At 35.3% G+C, this 20,609-nt stretch overlaps 1 protein-coding gene across 1 annotated transcript in view; it reads right to left on the bottom strand.

The window, feature by feature from the left end:
* AFG1L (AFG1 like ATPase) overlaps positions 1–17,552 on the bottom strand; it is a 60,838-nt gene extending 43,286 nt beyond the window's left edge. Inside the window, exons 1-5 of the mRNA XM_026844177.1 lie at positions 17,534–17,552; positions 16,193–16,416; positions 6,946–6,997; positions 6,200–6,301; positions 4,664–4,794 (exon numbers count right to left, since the gene is read on the bottom strand). Coding sequence (XP_026699978.1) covers positions 4,664–4,794; positions 6,200–6,301; positions 6,946–6,997; positions 16,193–16,416; positions 17,534–17,552 — 528 coding nt within the window. The remainder of the gene's footprint in view (positions 1–4,663; positions 4,795–6,199; positions 6,302–6,945; positions 6,998–16,192; positions 16,417–17,533) is intronic.
* Positions 17,553–20,609: the final 3,057 nt, after the last annotated feature.

Raw genomic sequence — 20,609 nt, 5'->3', positions numbered from 1 at the left:
TTACATAAAAGAAAACGATAACATTCTCTTATTAATGAGAACTTATTAATTTGATGAGGAAATCTGATGTTTTCAGCTCCATTACAAAGAAAACCCCACAACTCTCAAAAGTTTTGTCAAAAAGCAGAGCCATTTTGAGAACTGGGTGCCAGTATGAGCTCTGTTTATCTAAAACAGCTTGGTAAAGACAGAAAATTCCTACAAGGTAAAGCAGGTAGAAGACAGTAACTAAAGCACTGTCATTTCTCATGTTTTTTACTGTATCCAGCATTCATTGCAACAGGGAACAAAAGCAAAGGCTACAAATTACCAATAAGGAGAGCCTGCTAATGGAAAGAATGGAGAAATTTCATTAGCATTTAACAGAAAAGATTTTTATGACCTAGTGCTGCTTTCCATTATGACTCACATTAAAAAAAAAAAAAAAGGAGGGGGGGTAAAAAACAGAAAAAACACTAGACTAATAGGTAATTTACATGTGTAAGTGCCTGAGACTCTGTCAGCCACTGATTGGTACAGTTCCACGTAATGAATGACAAACATAAGCATGTATTATCAGCAATTAGTATTAGCACAAAAATAAGAGCCTAATTTTTATTAGAGGCTTTTAATAGCATGCAGGTTAGTAAAAACTCCCTAAGTTGTAGTTTGGTTTAAGTCCAAGTGGTACCAATGATACATAAAGACCAACACTGTATGATCATTTAGCTTACCAAGAAGTAGGGATTCTGTTTTCATTATCAACACTCACTAACATATGTTACAGTCACACACCAAAATTAGAGCTTCTAATTACCTGTGTATAGTTATTTGATCACTAAACAATAACTAGTCTTTTTTTATTGGCCAACCTCTGTATTCTGAAACATCAAAATTGTAATTAGAAATGGCTTAATTCTAGTGGTTTTTTTCAAATTTAGGACAAATTTTGAGAATGACTTAAGACTTTAATGATTTAAAAAAAGGCTTTGATATTTACAGTAAACTGTATGACAAAGATCAGTAAGAAGTAGCAATGCTTTAATAACCTGAGAGCTTGCAGCTCAGGCAAATGCTGATAAAATACCTGCTTCAGAATGGACAAACTCAGAAGCTGCTTAGTGCCATCACTAAGGTCCTGGTTATCACATAGTATTTGCAGAAAGAAACATTTACATTTAAGACACAGTAATTTTTTTTTAATATGACAGTAGTTTAGAACACACAAAATCACTTTTAAAAGTATTGAAATATTTTTCTACATCAATTAATCAACTCTCCATTTGTTTGACAGTTCTCCAGGCTTTGCAACAAGATTCACTTCAGAGTACTTCTATTTTGCTTTAGCCCACTGTCAGAGGACTGTGCAACCTCAGCAATGCTTTCATTTTTTTGAAGTTCTGTATTTGGTATCCTCTAAAATATGAGCACTAATGTCACTTTGTGCTGTCCCTGTTACAGTATCACTCATCTGTGTGCATGATCTTAAGATAAATAAATTCAGCTTATACTTGTTTTTTTCCAAGAGGTATCTGAAAGCACCCTGAAGTGTTTCAAGCAAATCAATAGTTTTCTGATACTTCCCTCACACACAAGTATTCCGTCAAGTAGAACAGACCCAACTTGACATTCCACCTGTCAAAACAGACAGTAGCTTTGTTTGCAAGCCAGAGCAGTGTATGTTCTGAGTCTCCAGCTCTTTCCAGTTTCATTTTAATCTAGCAGTTCTTTAAATACGGGTGAATCAGATCACAGTGAAATCTACCTATTATCTCCACTGGGAAAAGAAGCTACAAACATCCAGAATTAGAGATGGCTCTTTATTATCAATGTTAATTGTGTCACCACATAAACTGCTCTTCCAGTCACTGCACTACTTTATGACTATTTAAGCAGAAGGTTTCTTATCCCAAATTCAGTGCCTTCTACAGAATTTCTGAAAGCTGGGATTCCTCTTCAGTAGGCAAAGCCTGCGTAATGGTTCCACACTCAGAAAATCAGTCAAGAAAACCAGCTATTCAGAAATCTGTGAATTTAGAACATTAGTACATCCAGAACAAGTAGATTTTAAAAATTCACATAAGAATGCAGAGTCTTAGATACAAGAATTATATTTTAAAGTGTGTATTACTTTCACAACTGTGACCCACTGACAAAAACAGGTGATTTTTACAACTGAAGTGATTGATGTACCTCAAGCAAGTCAGCAGGGGGAGCAATCAATTTGGAAACAAAAACTACAGTCTCCCCTTAAAATGTGGAAACATGAGTCTGGAAACACAGCTAAACTAGGATATGAAAGGAATGGGCATCTATACAGAAAAGCAGGTATTTACACTAATACACGGTACAGCAAAGATGCCTGTACCATTTGAGCATTTAATGTCATGACAACACTTCTCTCCATCCCCCCAACCTTCTCATTTCTTCATAGCGTAAATACAACTCTGTATTTCAATTCTATACTGCAAGTTTCAGAAGCCTAGTATTTATGTTCACTAGAAAAAGCACAATTTAAATGATCGAACAGCAGCACTTGAATAAGTTCCCATATTCAACTTGTGCAAGCACACTCAAACAGGAAATACGAAAGAGGGTGTTGAAAAGCTATAGAAAAAAAAATCAACACAAAACAAACCACTAGATGTTAAAGCCATTTAAAACTTGTACAGCACTGGGATTTTTTTTTGATGACAGGAGAAGACTGACATTAAAACAAACAGGAGACATAGATAATGATCTCATCTGTGAATGAAAAACTTGAAAATATTGAGAATTCTTTCATAAGAGAAAAGAAAGGCATGTTATTTAGACATCTATCTGCCTCCTACTTGAAGTGGTATAACAAATACCACATACATTGAGTGGAATACGCAAACATAACTCCAACTGCATATATGCTTTTAAGTATCTTGAAAGTATTCAAAAGTATGATTTTTTTAATTTTTTTTTTTTTTTAGAGAAAACCATTAGAATTAGAGTTAGAATTTATATCCACTCTTAAACTTGGTTGCTGTAAATTTTACTGCAAACTGCCAAAGTTAAAGGCAAAGAACAAAACCACACCACAATCACCACAATTTTTTAGTTAAAATGGTGGCGATGAACTTCTGTATAATAATTTGAAACAGTTCTGAGAAAATTTACACATTTTAGGGAAAGCATTCTACCAAAATATGTTTGATGCTCATAACTGAAAAACTCCCAACACATAATTAATACACCACTTTTACAAAATTTTCACAGGAAGCAGGATTTTAAAAGAATACTGTTTTCTTATCTTGTGCCTCAAGACATAATTTTAAAGTGTTCTATTGCCTTATACTGATTAGCATATTAAATAGAAATTAACATAGGACAAAACACAAAACAGTGCCTTTCTCATACTTGTTCGTGTATTTATCTGCATAATTTGATAATCTATAATTTATCCTTGGTCATTACTATAAATTTACAATCTCTAGCAGCAGATCAGGTTCTTTTAACATACTGATATACTGCAGAATATCTCTCAAATAGAACTTTAATTAAACATCTTCAAATGAGATTGCAATGACTCCACACATTCTGAAAACGCAGAATAAAGGACTACCCCTTGTTTCAAAATGCAAGAGTAACTGATAAGAAAAATACCTACTACTTTACAGCCACAAAAATCCCCTTTATGGGAGCTGGTCATAAACTGGTTATTTTCTCAGGTGTGCAGGCTTATATAATAGTAGCTAGAGATACAAATTGATCTATCCATTTTTGTAATGTATTCACTTAAGAGCATAATGCAGACAATTTACACTTAATAGAAGATTCTTTTACTATTGGTGACTTGAGAACTAACATAGATCTGTTCTTATCTTGCTTTGCATTTTCTCTCTGAATCAGAAATCTCAGCTGATTAGAGCTGCCCAATACCACTAGCCTTCTCCTAAAAATTTTTACGAAGTAATTCTACACTTAAGATTTGTGACATGCTCATAAAACAAAGCTCACAAGCTGTGCAAAACAAATGAATCAACCAAGTTATCTTGGGCAAAGATCATTTTGAGTTTATTTTTAAATTTTCACATTTCATTCAACAGAAGTTTCTTAAAATGTTAGTTACATTGATCTGATCTGGCACTGCCATACCAATGGCTCAAATAACTCTTTCCTAGAGTTTAGGTTGAATTTGACATGTTATTTCCATGTTCTTAATCACACTGAGTCAATTCTGTTCCATTCTATGAACTACAGCAAAGACCAGGCATGCCAAGCAAGTATCAGGTGACTATCCACCCAGGCACTGTACAGACTCAGTATAGGATGATGGTCCCTGTCCTGAAGTGCTCATGAGCCTCCCACTCAACTCTGATACACCCTTGTATAACCAGTAACCAGATTGGTAAATGAAAGCACCATAAGGGGACTTACATTGCTGACTTGCATCTTACCTCCTGGGAAAAAAAAAAAAAACAACAACACACCACACCAACACAAAAAAAACCCAACAACAACAACAAAACCAAAACCAAACAAAACCCCACAAACTACCATTTTCAAAACTGTGAAATGACTTCTAATCTTCAACTTCTACAGTTCACTACTGTTCAGTAATTTAAATACTGTAATAGCAATAACAATTTTCATACTTTAAAAATAATTTTATGATGTTTCCCTTGAGGCCAAGGAGTAATCTCTGACTTCTTACCTGAAATTCATCAAAACATAAGAGAGCAGCCTCTTCACTTATTTCCTCTGCTACTGGTGCAATCGGGTCATATGATTTGGCCATAAATCCTTGCTTTCTTTTTGGCAAGCTCTGCTTAAGGCGATGTATTCCTCAGTTGATAAAACAGAAAACAATAGATATTTCTTACTTCTTTTTTTTTTTAGGAAGAACAAAATTACTTAGCTATCAAACAAAAAGTAACCCAGTCCAGTGAAAACAAGAAATCTTCACATTTAGTTCAATTTCAAGAGGGCAAAACAGTTTTCAACCACATTCAGGCAACTATTAAAATCTCGCAGATTCTGTGATTCATATTTTTTTGTTTAGAAATATGTAAAACAAATATCAGAGAACCCTTTAATGCTATGCACCTATACTTTATCTTTTAAAACCTGATATAAATTAGAGTTTTATCTTGCTCCAATTCATGACCTTAGTTCCAGTTTCACTTTGTAATTTGGCATTTTCTGTCTTAATCCTCTCTCCAAGTATGAAAAACCCCTATGGTGTTTACAAAACAATGGCACAGCTCTCTGTGCTGCATGCTCTGAAGGTATACTCAGAATGCATTTAGTTGAAAGAACAACATAGCAACATGGTTATACTTTAAAATGCAAATATGATACTGGCACAAAGTAAGATTGTTACATCCATACTTCACTGACATATGGATTGTATTTCATCTGACTATAAGCAAACATTTGTAAAACAAAGATCCTGCAGTAAGAAGCTACTTTTGTTAAGATTAAGCACAACTGACAAGAAATGGAAACAAAAAAATCTCAACAATGACCCAACAATGATAAAAAAAGAAGGCACTAAAAGTGGCAGAAGTTGCTTACATCGATGAAAGCTACCCAATAAAAATGCAGCTGTCACAATACTTGTAAATTACAGCATTATTTAACAATTTCACAGTATTTTAAATTCAGAGAATTTAGAAACAGAAGCAAATTTATAATACCTAAACCAGTATCTTAATCAAAACAAAGTACTTTATCCACCCTGTCAGAAAATTTTCTGAAACTTAGGATGAACTTCCTCCTATTATTTTTTCCTATAAATTACTGATAGTGTTACTAAGGTTGTCAACCAGAAGAGTTCTTATTCTCTTTGGCATTTATACCAAATTCAGTTATTGCTTATTGAAAATGCAGACTGAATTTAACCTTTACTGTTTCAGTTTTGGCAACTGTCGTCTTCAGATTGTATGTAAGCTAACTGGCAACTGGAAAACATTTAACTAAGGATTTAATCCTAAATAGACAACCAAGTGTTATACAATCAGTTATATAGAATCTTTGAGAAAAGATATTTGAGATATAACATGCAATTAATATCTACTCTGGTATAACACAACAATGCTAAAATCCTTTAACTTCTCGCCTATTTTTTACTTTTTTTTGCTTAAATACTTAAAGTTACACTGATGAATATGAACATGAGAATGAGACAGACTGATTTATAGATACCACATTTCATAAAATTCTTGTAAATACCTGTGTCTGCACTTACTCTGGTGTACATCTAGCATGAAGCCATGAAAATGGACTCTCTTCTTCTTTTCTACTTCTAAGTGAGAGTAGAACATGTCCATCACCATTGTCTTTCCTGTGCCTTCATATCAAAACAGAGAAAAAAGCCACCAAACAGGTAGTTAATTTAAGAACAGTATGTACTGATTACAATAATGACTGTTCATTAGCTTTAAACTAATGAAACTGTACTCTTCTGCAGAGTAAGTACAAAATCACACTGCTTGTGAAGAACAGTTGTATCTTCTGTTCAAAAACTTGGAACAATAGCAGTTATTTTTCTGCTTCAAAATTTTGATCCATACAGAGAAGTCTCAAAGGTTACACAAATGGCTCCATACACATCCAGAAAACACCCTTAGAATTTCCTTTTGAGAAGCAAGTATGTTTTCATGCTGCATTGTTGCAATTAGAACATATAAATTCTGTCTGCGGCCCCCTCAATTGCCTCCCAAAATCTTAAACTGCGTTATTAAATATCAGTGAGTGGATAACGCTTAAAAAAACCTACACATGCTAATGTAGTCCAATCCAACAGCTTCCAGAATCAGACTGTAATCATATGAAATAACATCATAACATAGAAGAAAACTAATCTGGAAAAAAACTAATCTAATTCATTAAAACAGTAACACTACCTAAATATAAAGCTTTTAGACACTTCAGAATTTGAATAAACTTGCATTTAGAGAAAATTTCATTAGAACTGATGCAACTGAAACTTACCAACATCTCCATAGACATAAAGACCTTTTGGGGGTTTGTTTTTTGCGAAGAGCTGCAAATCAAGAAAAACAGAATAAATGTGAATATAGGGTAAAATAAAAGCAAGCACATTGCTGTGGCAAAGTAAAAAAAATAGCTACACTTAACCACCAAAGCAGCACTACCTACCTAGTAAAGTGTGACCCTGAATAGATCGTTAGTTCAGAATTAGTAAGCAATCTTCATGCTGTATTTGTGCAAATTCTACAAAAAAGGCCAAACACACATGCAGGGTTTGTTGTGGGTTTTTTTTTTTCAGATAATTGTGAAAATATTCTCATCTCCACTCCTAGCACACGTCTTTTTACCAGAACACATATAAAATGATTAAATGTTTCCCAATCCATCATCATCAAAACAAATCCTTTTCCTCATTAAGCCCTTTGAACAAACAGTCTTAGGAGAAAGGATATAAAATTAAGCAGCATTGTAGTATTTAGATATATGCACTATGTACCTATTAAAGCAGCTCTGTTTAAGATATAAACCATTAGGATTTAGAAAATCAGTATTGCAAAGCCAGTGTGCATTGTAGGTCTCCTTTCTCTCCACCTGGAATCTGAAATGCAGAATTATCTCTGGTTTAAACATGATTAGAATCAGTGGAGCCACAGTGAAAATATATACCTATATACACATGCATGTGTGTGTGTACGTATATATGAAAGGTTATTTTCAAAGTATGTCTTTTATTAATCATTTTTTCAAGTGAGTTAATCTTGAATACTGCTTCAGAATTCTTAATCTATTAATATTACTCATGATATATGTTATGACAACTGATAGTTTATTCTATTTTACTCAAACATATTTTCATGGAAAAATTTGAAATAACATCAAGACTTTCAATTTGAGACAGTCCGCCTCTCCCCAGCATCGTGCATAGCCACTTCTGAGTATAACTTTAAAAAGAAACAGGTTCTGAAAAACTTGAAAACTTAAAACTCTCATCAAATCCATGAAACTGAACTGACATCCACAAAACACTGCAGAAGAATATTTGGTTATTTTAAAGTGCTCCACTTTCAGAGTTCTCTGACCTGAGCCAAAACACAGGAAAATTAAAATTGAAACCCTGTGGTCTCATTTGGAGCTGGGTAATTGCTAAACAACTTGAATCTAAAGCACTTTTCAAAATACAGTGCCATGTTAAAGAAATGGAGGAGTCAGTAGCAAAACACTAATTAAATATGAAAGGAAATATATGACCAAAAGGTAGAAGGATAATGTCTCAGGTCTATAGTACCAGTTTATTAGAAAATATGCAAGCATAGCTCTTATATAAGACCCACTTATAGATTTAATTTAGAGCTGTATTAATAGGATAATCAAAAACTTGTATCATCAATCTGTGGCTGAACAGGGTTTCAGATGTTCTGAAACAGTTCCATTAATAGAGAAGGCTGCAACTATTTGCTAGTGCTTTGAAAGCACTGCAAGACAATTTAATTGACGAACATTTTTCAGTGTGTACTTTTTAAGAGCTTGCACTCATTAAAATTACTGATGTTCCAAGTTACACAGTGAAGAAAGGAGAAATTGAAAAAAATCCAAACAAGAGAGGATTTCTTTATTTTTAATTTCAGATTAAACAGATAAAAGACTATCACATTAAATTTATTACATAAAATGGCTGTATTAATGTGATTTGCAGTTTCACAAGGAATGACACAAAGCTAAAAAAACAAATCAGTGTTTGCAGTACTGCTTTACCTGTCTTTGTCAAGGTTATAGAACCAGAACAAGTAGTAATGCTTGCATTTTTATACCTTCCTTTTAATAGCACAGTGTTCATTAATTACATTTAACCATCTTGAAGTTCATCTTTTTAGGCATATTTTATTCTCACTCCAATACTTACGATTTTTAGAAAATATATTACAGAAAAAGGTTTTGGCTAAAGGAAACAAATATAATGGATTAGGCTCCATAAAAGGCTAAATCAACTGCTAGTTGATCTAAAGAACTGAATTTGGTTTTGTGAAGACAGTGGCTTTTGAGTGATACCTAATTGCTAAAAGAAAAATGGATAGATACTGTGGCAGACCCAAACCATTTGCTGAAGCTAATCATCTCTGAAAGCAAATCGAATGCCAGAATAATTTCTCAAAGACGACAAAAATTTAAGTAGTTTATAGGAAATATTTTATGTATACTTCTACCAGAAGTGAAACTATTGACAATTTTAGGTTACTCACTTCCTCAGTCTAGTCAAGTATTGTATAACACTGAGAATTACATTTTTTCTATTCTCAGGTTGTGGTTTTTTTAATATATGTTTTATTTTTAAAAAGTAAACATCAATTGACTTAATACTGAAACTCAGACGTCCTACTGGTCTCAAGCTATTCTGCATGATCATAAAATGGATTTTTTTGTCTTTTTTTTTTTTTTTTAATTATATTATTCTCATGCATCTTCTGAAACCTGGAAGTTGCATAAGAGCAACTTCCAATAGGATTTCTGATAAAATCCCCTCAGTGCTGTTGGTTCAACTTAGAGCACAGCAAGCCAGCAAGCAGTCAAGAAAGTCAGTGGTACGTGGGGATGAAAAAGCAGAAGACTAATCTTGGTTCTATTGAAACACACAATCCAAAAGAAGAAGAAGGAGGGAAATCTAATGCAGAAGATCCTCCTGTCACCCTAAAATAAGGATATCAAAATAAACAAATGAGCTTCTCCTTGCTCCTCACTATCGTATTATCCTGAGGCAATTTGGGCTCTCGGTATAATAATGTTCAATTGGTTGACAATAAATCTGCTTTTGCAACAATGGTAAGATTTAAGGATGTTAAAGCTAATATTTAAGAAGTACAAAACCAAAGATATTAAAGGGATGCACAAAATTTGAGTTTGAAGGGGAGAATTTTGAAATCCTTAGAGGTATGTTTTGAATGCTCACCACACCCCTTCAAACAAGGGCATCACCACAAATGTATCAAATCCCTTGAGTCCTCCAAGTTTCTTAACTCCCATCATATTCTTTGCAATAATTTAAGAAAACATAACTTAAGTGCTTCACCAAGTTTCATCATCATCAGGACATGACATAGCAGGAGCCTTCCTTTCTTTTATAGATCACTTGACTTAGACCTTCCTTTGAAAATCATTCATCTGCTGAAATATTTACAATTCCAGAAGAGGACACACACATTAGTGCCCCCAGATTAAATGACTTGTCTCCTCTACTAAAAATGTTTTACACATTTCTGTTTCAAAACTGCTTGTCTTGCTCTAATTCTACCACATCCCATTTTTCTTTCTTGTTTAAACTTCACTTTTCATCAATCAACATCCTACCTCATCTAAGAAATTATATTGGTCAAAACAGCTCCCTCATTCTGACAACTTTCTATTCTTTACTAAATAACTTTAATAATGTGTGATGTCCTCCCACCTTCTCCCATGCTCCCCACCTCAGACACCAGAAGCAAGCCACTCATTTTCTGGGAATATTTACACTCTGATTTGAAAAACTTTTAAGTGAAGATGCATGACAGTACTAAGGTAGTTAATTAAAATATGCAAAATTCAAGAGACAAGTCTCCAACAGCAGATTTTTTTTTTTTTTTTTTTTTTTTTTTTTTTTTTTTGACACTAACAAAACTGCCTCTTTCTCCTACACTTACAGGCCTCCTTTTTGGTTGTTGTTGTAGCTGTAGACATTTTCAAGGCCTTGAATGGTGTTTACTATTGTTCATACCTCTTTTCAAAACATGACCTCACTTATAATTGAGCTTATTTCAAGTCATTAGTACAGCAACTCAACAACTCTTAAGATGTCCCAATCGGTATTATTTTGAAAAGCTAGAGATCTCAAACGTCTATGCAAACCCTTATGGCCCTGAACTTCAATTCAGAGGATCTCAAAATATCTCAGCATACAAGGCCATGCTTTCACCAAGTTGAAGATCAAAGTCATTGTTCAAATTTGAGTAATAATTTTGAAAAACAGAAGCCTACTTGGTTTTCAGTAAGACTGTTTTTTTCCCCCTCAAATTCATTCTATGCTGATGCCGCAAAAAACCTACATCGTAAAAAACTCAAGAGTTTTATTATCAGAAAGGAAATGGCTAATGTCATGTACCCCCTCCCCACCGACTACTGATTTCAAAAAGCTCTGGCCTGCGAGGTAATGCAAGTCTCTTGAATAAACACTGAAATGCTTCTATTTTATCTGATATATTTGTTCCCTAATCCTACTTTCACCATATTTTTAGTCAATAAAACTATTTAGATAAAAAGTGACAAATGAAGAACAAACCTAAAACCAAAGCAAACCATTCTTGTAATGGTTCAGAAGTGCAAGAAGTTTCTATTTCTGGAATAACTTATTTTAGAAAAGGCTTCTGAAATTCTATCACAGAAGAAAACAGGCAATAAAATAAGGAATATCAGACTACAGAAGAGGCTGACAGAGAAAGACTTCTCTCTCTCTCTCTCTCTCTTTTTTCCCTTTTCTTCACTGCAACCTCTCAACCACATTCTCTTCAATGACAGAGCCAGGAAAAATGAGCATGCTTGAAATGCCGAGTACCACTATTTTTTATTTCTAAAACCTACCAGTAGATTCTTTTCAATACAGTAAATTTCATACTAAAAAGTAGGTTAGTCAAGTTGCTAGAAACCTCCTGAAAAAGCAAAAAGTCAATCAACAAACTACTATGTGAAAAAAATTAAAGTGCTTAACTAATTTCCAAAAGTCCTTAATTAATTTAAAATACATCCATTTGTTTCATTTATATCTATTAAAACTCATTAAATATAAATCATTAAGCAAAACCAATGCTAAGTTGTTTTTATGATAAACGATTAACATTTATAGCATAAGGTTTATCTTTCACTTCCTAGCATATTCCACGTTATAAAGTACCAGGCCTTCATGGGAGGAGAGTGCCAATGAGCTATCCATGAATACAGGCTTTACCTGCACCCTGCAGCAGTAGTACTTCCTGGAGATGCCTTCTACTAGTTACGTGAACTACTGCTGCTCATAAGCCTACACAAATCCTATTAAACCCAGGCCAATTCCAGAGAGCAGTACTCACCACCTCTTCTTGGCACTAAGAGACTTAGTTCTACTCTTAAAAAGTGAGACAAGCTTGCAACAGCATCCCTACCCTTAAAGTCCATCATAGAAAAATATGTATTTTGCTTATTTAGAAAACTCCTTGACAGATGCAGACATATGACAAGCATATGGTGACACTGTCTACAGCTGGTACAGGGCTTGATGACTCTGATTTTACCAACTACCTATTCACAGATGTGACTCTTATTCTGGGGAAAAACCTTCATTAAGGAGGTTGATTACAACTTTGCCAAAGCAAAATCTGGCCTGCACTAGAATTCAAACCATACTTTATTTGGCTTCATTTTATCTCAAAAGGAGGTCTGTTTGAGCGGGCAAATAACTTTCTCAAAGATAGCTGAAGAGCAACAAAGTTGCTGTGACATCTTTTTCCATCTTGAATCATGATTTGACTTAATTACACTAACTACTATCAGGCTTTTAACAGGTTTACACAAAACTCACTGTTCTCTCCCTTTTCTGGGGTTTTGATGTATGGCACAGCACTATAGTGTTCAACCTGGTTATCAATCTTAAGACTTCCACAGAGATATCAAGCTTTAGAAGAAGAACCTTAAACTGCAACAACACATCGCAATAGCAAGTAGTTCTACAGCCACTTGTCACTGACTGTGGCATTAGTATCGGTGAGCCATGCAGCAGTTTTTAAAAGCTGGATTAAAATTAAAGCATGGAATTAAAGCGATGTTAAATGAAAAAGAGTATTGCTTTACAGGAACTAGTGAAAACCACATGCTCAACCTAAAAAATGGCATTTGACTTTTTCTTTAAGGAAGAGTCAGTCCGTCTGGCTTTACTGCGATTAGCTCTGTTATACAGGGACAGAGTAGCATCACAATTTCCTAAATAGAATAAGATTGGGATTTGTTCTCTGCAGTAGAGACTTTATTCCCTATTCATGCTTCACAATCAAAGAAACAGTAAATAGCAAATCGACATAATGCTCTATCTACAAAGCCATTACAAAACACCTGCTCTAACAACTGTAATGACTCAGGGCACTCCAGTTAACACAAGTCAGCTCTCAAAACTATTCTCAACGGCAGCCCTTTTAGAACTGAATATCCAAAACAGCTTACCAGAAAAGATCAAAATGCTTTAGCCTACTGATCCTCAGGTTTGACAGTAAGATGAACACCTTCATCATAACATTCTTTCTAAAGAATGAAAACGAATAAAAGTCTAGCAGTATGTCTGAAAGATAATGCAGGGGCTTCCTTTTGAGTGGCCTTCTCTTTTACAGTCTCTATTTCAAGACAACTTTGAGGTAAGTAATTTAAAAGATTACGAGCCCAACACCAAAGCTTAAAAAGAAACCCAGACTGATGAAAAAAACAAAACCCCAAACTTTTCACATCCACCATCCTCAAGATACAAAACTCTGGCCTGCAAGACTACCCTTACAGAGGTAGTTTGGCAAGCTGATTCCAGCTTGATTTCCTTACACTTACACAAAAGCAGTTCTCATTCAGGCACACTGCCATATTGCTTTGGAGACCAAAGATAAGAAACAATCATTATTGAAAGAGGAAATGTCTATTTTTTTTTTTATTTGGTACTTGCCCAAATTGAATCAGGAGGCTGGTTTAGACTCAAGAGTTAGCCTACAAAGGCATCAAGCCAACATGGATCCACAGGCACACACCCACATACAATAAAAATTGTTTTAAATTACCATAAACATACAGTTTTCAGACTATAGCTATATTTTTTTACACTGGTTTTGTGGTTTTAAACATTTTAATTAAAGAAAACCTGAAAGTAAAAAGGTAAGTAATGTGATGATCTGACCCACCAGCCAGAGCAGTCAAAAATATACCCCAAACCATTGTTTGGCTCCAATTCCCACAATCAGAGCTAGAATCATTGAATGTTTTAGGTTGGCAGGGACTTCAGGGGATTGTGTGGCCAAACCCTGTTTTTAAAGCTGGGTTACAGAGTATCTCAAGTTGGAAGGAACCCATAAGGATGATCAGTTCAACTGCTTCTAGAACAGAACTTCCAAAGACACTCTCATTGCCCTCTAGGAGCAGTCTTGCCTTAGCATCTTGCTTCCTGTACTTTACCACTCTCATGTTTTTCCCTCCAGAGTGCCTGACTTCTGTTCCATGGAATTACTTCACATTCAGGTTTCTTCACACTGCATCTCAATAAAAAAAGAACCCCTTCCTAGGTGTTTAGCCTGCTTCCTTTCATGAGGAGGCAAGGAAACATTTATGGCATTTCCAGTCAAGCATATGATTAGCAAATACATGATCTCCAGCTATATATATGAATTTAAATCATTCAAGGGATGTTGGTGGCAGTCTGATAGGCAAGCATGTGTCCTAATGCTCTGCACCCAGCTACACTTGCCTATTTCAAATAGGCACATTTATAGGTATAACACAGGCTATTTACAGGTGTTATACTAGTTCCCATACCAACATTCTCTTCTCTACTTTCTTCATGCCTTTAAGCTAATACACATCTCAAGAGCTTTAGAGTGGTAACGTCATTTGGTGCCTTCAGCAGAGGACAGCATGTCATTTAGAGGCATTTGAGCCCTGTAGGCTTTGGCTCCCCTGATCTCATGCTAGATCACTTAAGCTTGTCACACAATCAAAATTTGAGCCAGGTAATAGGAGAAACTGGGGTTGTAATGGGGAGTATATGGTTAGGTAACAAGCTCAGTAGAGTTAGAAAGGCTGACATGGAGATTTATTAGCAAGGTCTGCACCTAATGGCATACCTTGACTGTAAATGAGAAAGTTCCTTCTGACAAAAAAAAAAACCACAAAAAAAACCCCCACAAAACCAGAAGCAGTGCAAAAGAAAAAGAAGGAAAAAGAAAAACATTCAGTGGCTGGCTGGAAAGAGTGGTGACAGCTTTCAAAAATCCTCCTCTTAGGAGTAGGGAGCTATCTCTCCAGTGCAGGCAGGAATAGTAAAGATGATGGCAGCAATGAATATTTTACCATGCTTTTTTCCCAGCACTATACTTTTATCAGACTCAAATGCCATCTTCTTGTTGTTTCCCCTCACCATGTTTATGACTATTTAAGCTGCCTGGAGTATGTTAATTAGGTGTAAATGAAGCATATTCACTGGTTGTTCAGTTCCTGTGCAAATCTATGATTGCCTAATATTTACCAAGTAATTAAAGGTCTTGTCTACTTTGCTGGGCACTGTTTGGTTTTCTGGGATATAAACTCAAATCTTCAAAACAAGAGGGAAGGAAAGCTGAGGGGGGAGTCTCACACCAGTTCTAGTTGCTTCCCATGAGAATCTGCCATAACAACGTTATCAAGATTTGCAGGTGCAAGGCCACAAGATCAACAATCTGAAAATAAGGGCATGAGAACAAGACATGAAAAATACTGCCACAGAGGCTCTGGAAAACACTGCTTCAACAGCTTCAGGGAAAAGTGACAGAGCTGCAACAGCAGGCTTTTAGCATTACTAATACTAAGGTGCGATGGTTGCTAAGGCACTGTGCAACACAGGTATGTCTGAATTTTTGTTAATACTCTGAAAAGGAGCTGTAATGCCCCTCAAAACAGAACTGGGGTGCAGATCACACCTGCCCTCTCTCCTTACCTCAGCTGGAGACTAACAACACTGGAAAGAATGGACTTTTTTTTAAAAAAAAAAAAAGTCATGTCTGATCAATATTATGTTTTGCAAAGCTGAATTTTTAGCTTGGATTACATAGACTCTGATGACTAATTTCACTTATATTCATGGAAGATCTGTTAGAACACAAAACACCAATGTTCAGTATGCGTGACCCAAACACACGTGTTATATCAGTGCTTGAGAGTTAAAATCTGGTCTAGGCCCCTCTCTTATAACCAAATGACATTTTGGGAAATCAGACAGTGGACACAACCAAAATCAGATCAGATTTTCTTACAGAATTATTTAAATAATATTTTATTTGGTTGCTTCTAGAGTATCTCTGGAATTTTACAAACCAAAAAAGAACGAACAGAACTCCAAACACAAATAATAATCTGCAAATACCCAGCTGCAAAAGTAAGAGTCATGTTAATGATAAAAATTTATATATTTTCAAGCACATTCTTACAAGCAACTATAAATGCAAAGAAATATTTTTATCATTATAAACCTCACCTTTGAGAGAAGATTTTTTGAACTGATGCTGTAGCCCCTAAGGCGCTCATGCAACTTCTGCAGGTGCTGCACAACTCTTCTTTGTTGATCATCATTCCTCAGTTCTTCTTGCTTAATCAGAAAGTCATAATGTTCTAAAGGTCCACTGCAAACCAATAAGGCTCTGGCATTAGCATCTGTAGGAGTACCAGGGACTGTCTTCTCAGCTGCCTGAGCTGTGTATGCTGTAAAACAAAAAGCAGATTACTAACAGAGAAGTTTTGAAAAGCATCCTCTTATGTTCCTGAACACCACACTTTCTTAATAGTTTACACAAATACATATATACATTACTTACTTATACAACCACTAGAGTATGTTACCCTGTCGTTTTTCATTAAATCAACTTCTAACTTTAGTAGTAAACACCTTCAGTATTATGTTTTGACTTTCAATCTTATTATTAACAAACATACACACTAAAAAGCCCAGTTGGAGAACTGGTAAGATTTGGATGAGCTGCTGCAAAGGAGTTTTGACTTTTTTTTTCCCCGCATATTGGCTCAAAACCATTTAAAAATCCAATCAAAGTGCATTTCTCTGAATAGGTTAATCCTTTGGAGAGAGTTGGGCTGAACTAGACAGAAAGAATTTAAAAGCCATATAACAGGAGACCAAAATAGGAGTTTTGTAAGCAAGTTTAAAGAGGCAAAGACCACAGTAAGCAAGGCAATAGCTGTGAGACCTTGTGATGCCACAGACCTGTCTGCTGGCATTATCTTCTGCCTAGAAGAGACAAAGCTATGCCCAAGCAGGCATTCTGTTTAATTATATTAAAAAAAAAAAAAAAAAAAGAGATATAGCTAGGAAAGGAAAGAACATACAGATTACAAAGAAGGCTTGCTAACTTGGTAAGATCAGAAATCTGAAATATGGAAATATGGTTAACACATTTTGTAGCAATAGTAAAAGAAAAGGATCTGAGTAGGAAAAATGCATAGCACAGGCTACATAGTTATATATTTTTAACATGGTGAGATCTAAGTAATTCCATCCCTAAATGCTTTAGGTAAGTTTCCTAAGCAAGACTATGGCCTCTTAACAGCTTTCTTTGAGGCCTCACTGAAAGCAGGTGAGGTTCCAAAACACAAGGAAAATGAAATAATTTGTCTTCAGAAAGAAGTTCATGGTCAGTCAACATAACTTCAAAACACTCAAAAATACTGGAACTAGTACAAGCAGGTGGGGTTTGGGTTTTGTTTGTTGGTTTGCTTGTTTAATAAAGCACCTAACAAGATAACAACATAAGAAATAAAAGGCAACACCAGCTCCCCAGGAACAGGATGAAATCAACAAGTCTACCTCTCTGATCAGGTAACATGCTTGGTGGGCAGAGGAAAAATACCTTCATTGCAGTAACTGTTTTGTCATTGAGTCACATAGCATCCTCATATATAAAGCAGGAAACTAAGTTGCAAATGAAATTACTTTTGAGAAGGTATAAAAAGAGCTAGAAAAAACATATGTAATGAATAATTACTACAGTTAAACTAGGTGTATATTTGCAGTAAGAGTTTCAGAGCAGGCTCAGAATGTCAGCTTGGTGCAATCCAGAATTTCCATTCACGACCTGCATATGATAAAATGAAGTACATGGACTGGGAACACAGGTAAGGAGAAGTCAGGAGGGGGCCGCACACACGCTGGGAAGCAAAGCAATTCTGATAAACTGGACAAAGACTCTAATACAAATAGGAAGCAATTCAACAGGGACAAAGTATGGTGCTTAGGGGAAATAAATAACTGAAGAAGGAGAATGACCAGCTAAAGAGTAGCTCTACAGAAAAGGATCTAGGGACTACAACGGATCACAAACTGACAGCGAGATATCATCATAACACTATCAGAGGAAAAATAAAATGAAAAAAAAAAGCCACAAGTACTCCAATGTATATATATGAGGGGCAATATAAGCACAGATTTAAAAATCCCATTCTATTCAATATTGGTACAGTCTGACCTGGAACACACTTTCCAATTTTTACATCCTATTTCATGACAAGTATGAACTAAATTGCAGAATGGAAGATGATTTAAAGGACTGTTTGTCAAACCATGGGTCACAGCCCACAGAGAAGTTGTAATAGGCACATGAAAAGTTTTAAATTCTTGTAAGAAGCATAAAATGAATATAGTTATAAAAGAGGATAAGACTGAATAATTAGATCAAATTATGTTTATTTACTGCAAGTAACACCTTAGTTTCCCAAAGCAAGACAGCCACCATTTACATCTGCAGCCAATAATTACACCAAATTCTCCTGCCCTGAAGGAACTGAGTTACTGCTATGAATTAAAAGTAATTAGCTCATCCCTAAAGAGATCATATAAAGAGAGTCGAGTTCAAAGTCTGTTATTGCAAAAATTTGAGTAAAACCTTTAGAGAAGAATAAAGAAAAGCACATAGCTATCTCCAGATACACAGAAAACCATATTTACACAGTTACCTTAATAACTGTAATTAAGGCAGTGAAATCAATTAATAATCTAAAAATTGTAAACTTTAATCTTGTTTTCAATCATTTCACTTACACATAAAGTCAACCTCAGTCCTGTGATCTGTACCTCAAAACTATCTGTGCCTTCACAACACGTAGAGCTTGATGGCTCCAAGACCTCCAATGTGAGGGACAGCCAATGGCCCTTATACCTACAAAGCCACCAGTTTCTACTGCTTCCCCCAAGACTGGAGAAAATAAAGGGTGATTTAGGAATAAGAAAGGGTTTGTGGCTCATGACCTTCCTGGCCATGGACAAAGCACACCAGTAGGACTGCTCAGAAGCATGGTTTTTGTCTCAGATTACATGTACCTACACATGGGAGTGGAAGAAAATACATCATTAACACATGGCAGAGATGGAGATTATGCACAAGTGATGACAGAGGGTGTCATGGGACAAATTCCTTACTGCTCTCCTAAAATAATATTGAACACTGGGATTTAAGTACGATGGGAAGTACACTATAATACACTACCAGGAGACACTCAGTAACTGGTAAGTGATAAACTCAAAACTTTTACCTGCAAAACAATGGCATATGCTCTTAAAAAGTGTGTAGGTGGTTTTGGAGGTAAGTCAACAGAAGACAGGTATTCAAGTGAAACTGTCCTAAGAGGCAGAAAAAATTGGAGTCTTCCATTCCAACCCATGTTTTGTGGGGTAGATTGAAAAATCATTCACATAATCATTCACACAACTACGCTTCCATAGTAATCTATTCCCAAGCTGATGAGGAAAATTAAACTTCAGAAATTTTAATACATAGCAGAGGAATACCAGGCAACTATCTTCCATAATTTAACAGTAGTTTCCTTGATGTAAGAGTAGTAAACACTTATGATTCAGCACATTAATCGCAGTCCTACAGCCTTCACCTCCATAATGCAAAGGATGGGTTTTAATTTATCTCTTCCTGTTTCATTATCTAATATTTGTATTACATCAACTGTTATTCAATTTTTATTAGCTCCCTTATGAAATCTTTGTCACACACAGAAAAAGCACCTTCAATCTCTTCTATAGTTACATTTGGAACACTACATAAAGTGCAGTCTCAATTCATTATTCACATAGTTTTACACTAAACAGTATAAAACTACAGACACGAATTTATTCATAACCTATTTTTTCGGCCTCTAGCATGCAGGTCAGTGTTGGACATTACCACATCTAGTCTGACATTCTGCGCTTCTTTAAGAGTTGCCACCAGGTTGCAACTTTTTACTAAATCTTTTTCCTAAAACATACATATTTAAGTGCAATCTCACTTTATTTCAGGACATAAAATTAGCTGCTTGCATTTGCCTTTCAGCTTGCCTATCCAAGGATCACAGACCAAGCTGCAGTGAAGATGTAGTGATATGCAAAAAAAAAGTCCTGCCTTGGAGAAATTCAAAGGGGAAAACTCATAAAAGCCAAAAAAACCTTAAAGTATAAATGGCTGATGAAAATGTCAATCTGAAATTATGAAAATTACTTTTCAAGTGGGGAACTTAAAACACCTTCAGTAACTGGCATTAATTTACCACTGCAAAAATAAGTGCCTACATAAAAATATAAAAAGTGTTAACTCCAGGGACTTTCTGCTCTGGAAAAGACCAGTAAATTGAAAAACTAATCACTATTTTATCAAGTTTTCCTACTCCCACTTAGAACTGATGTCCGAGATGACACAGGAAAAAGGCATGCGAGTTTCAGTGACACCACTTTGAAAGCAACAGTCACAGCTGAGGCACGCACAAGGCTTATGTAAGAAGACAATCTGAAATGGAAGCTGGGTTGTGATCTTGACAACAGCCAGGAGGTTGAGAGCATGGAAGGGTAACAGAGATAAACACCACTCACCCTAATAATCCTTATTTTTTCCTTAAGTAGT

Source organism: Athene cunicularia (genome assembly GCF_003259725.1).
Source record: "Athene cunicularia isolate RWA chromosome 3 unlocalized genomic scaffold, athCun1 chr3_part1, whole genome shotgun sequence".
NCBI lineage: Eukaryota > Metazoa > Chordata > Aves > Strigiformes > Strigidae > Athene > Athene cunicularia.
The sequence above is the reverse complement of the archived record's forward strand: the minus strand, read 5'-3'. Positions and strand labels throughout refer to the sequence as shown.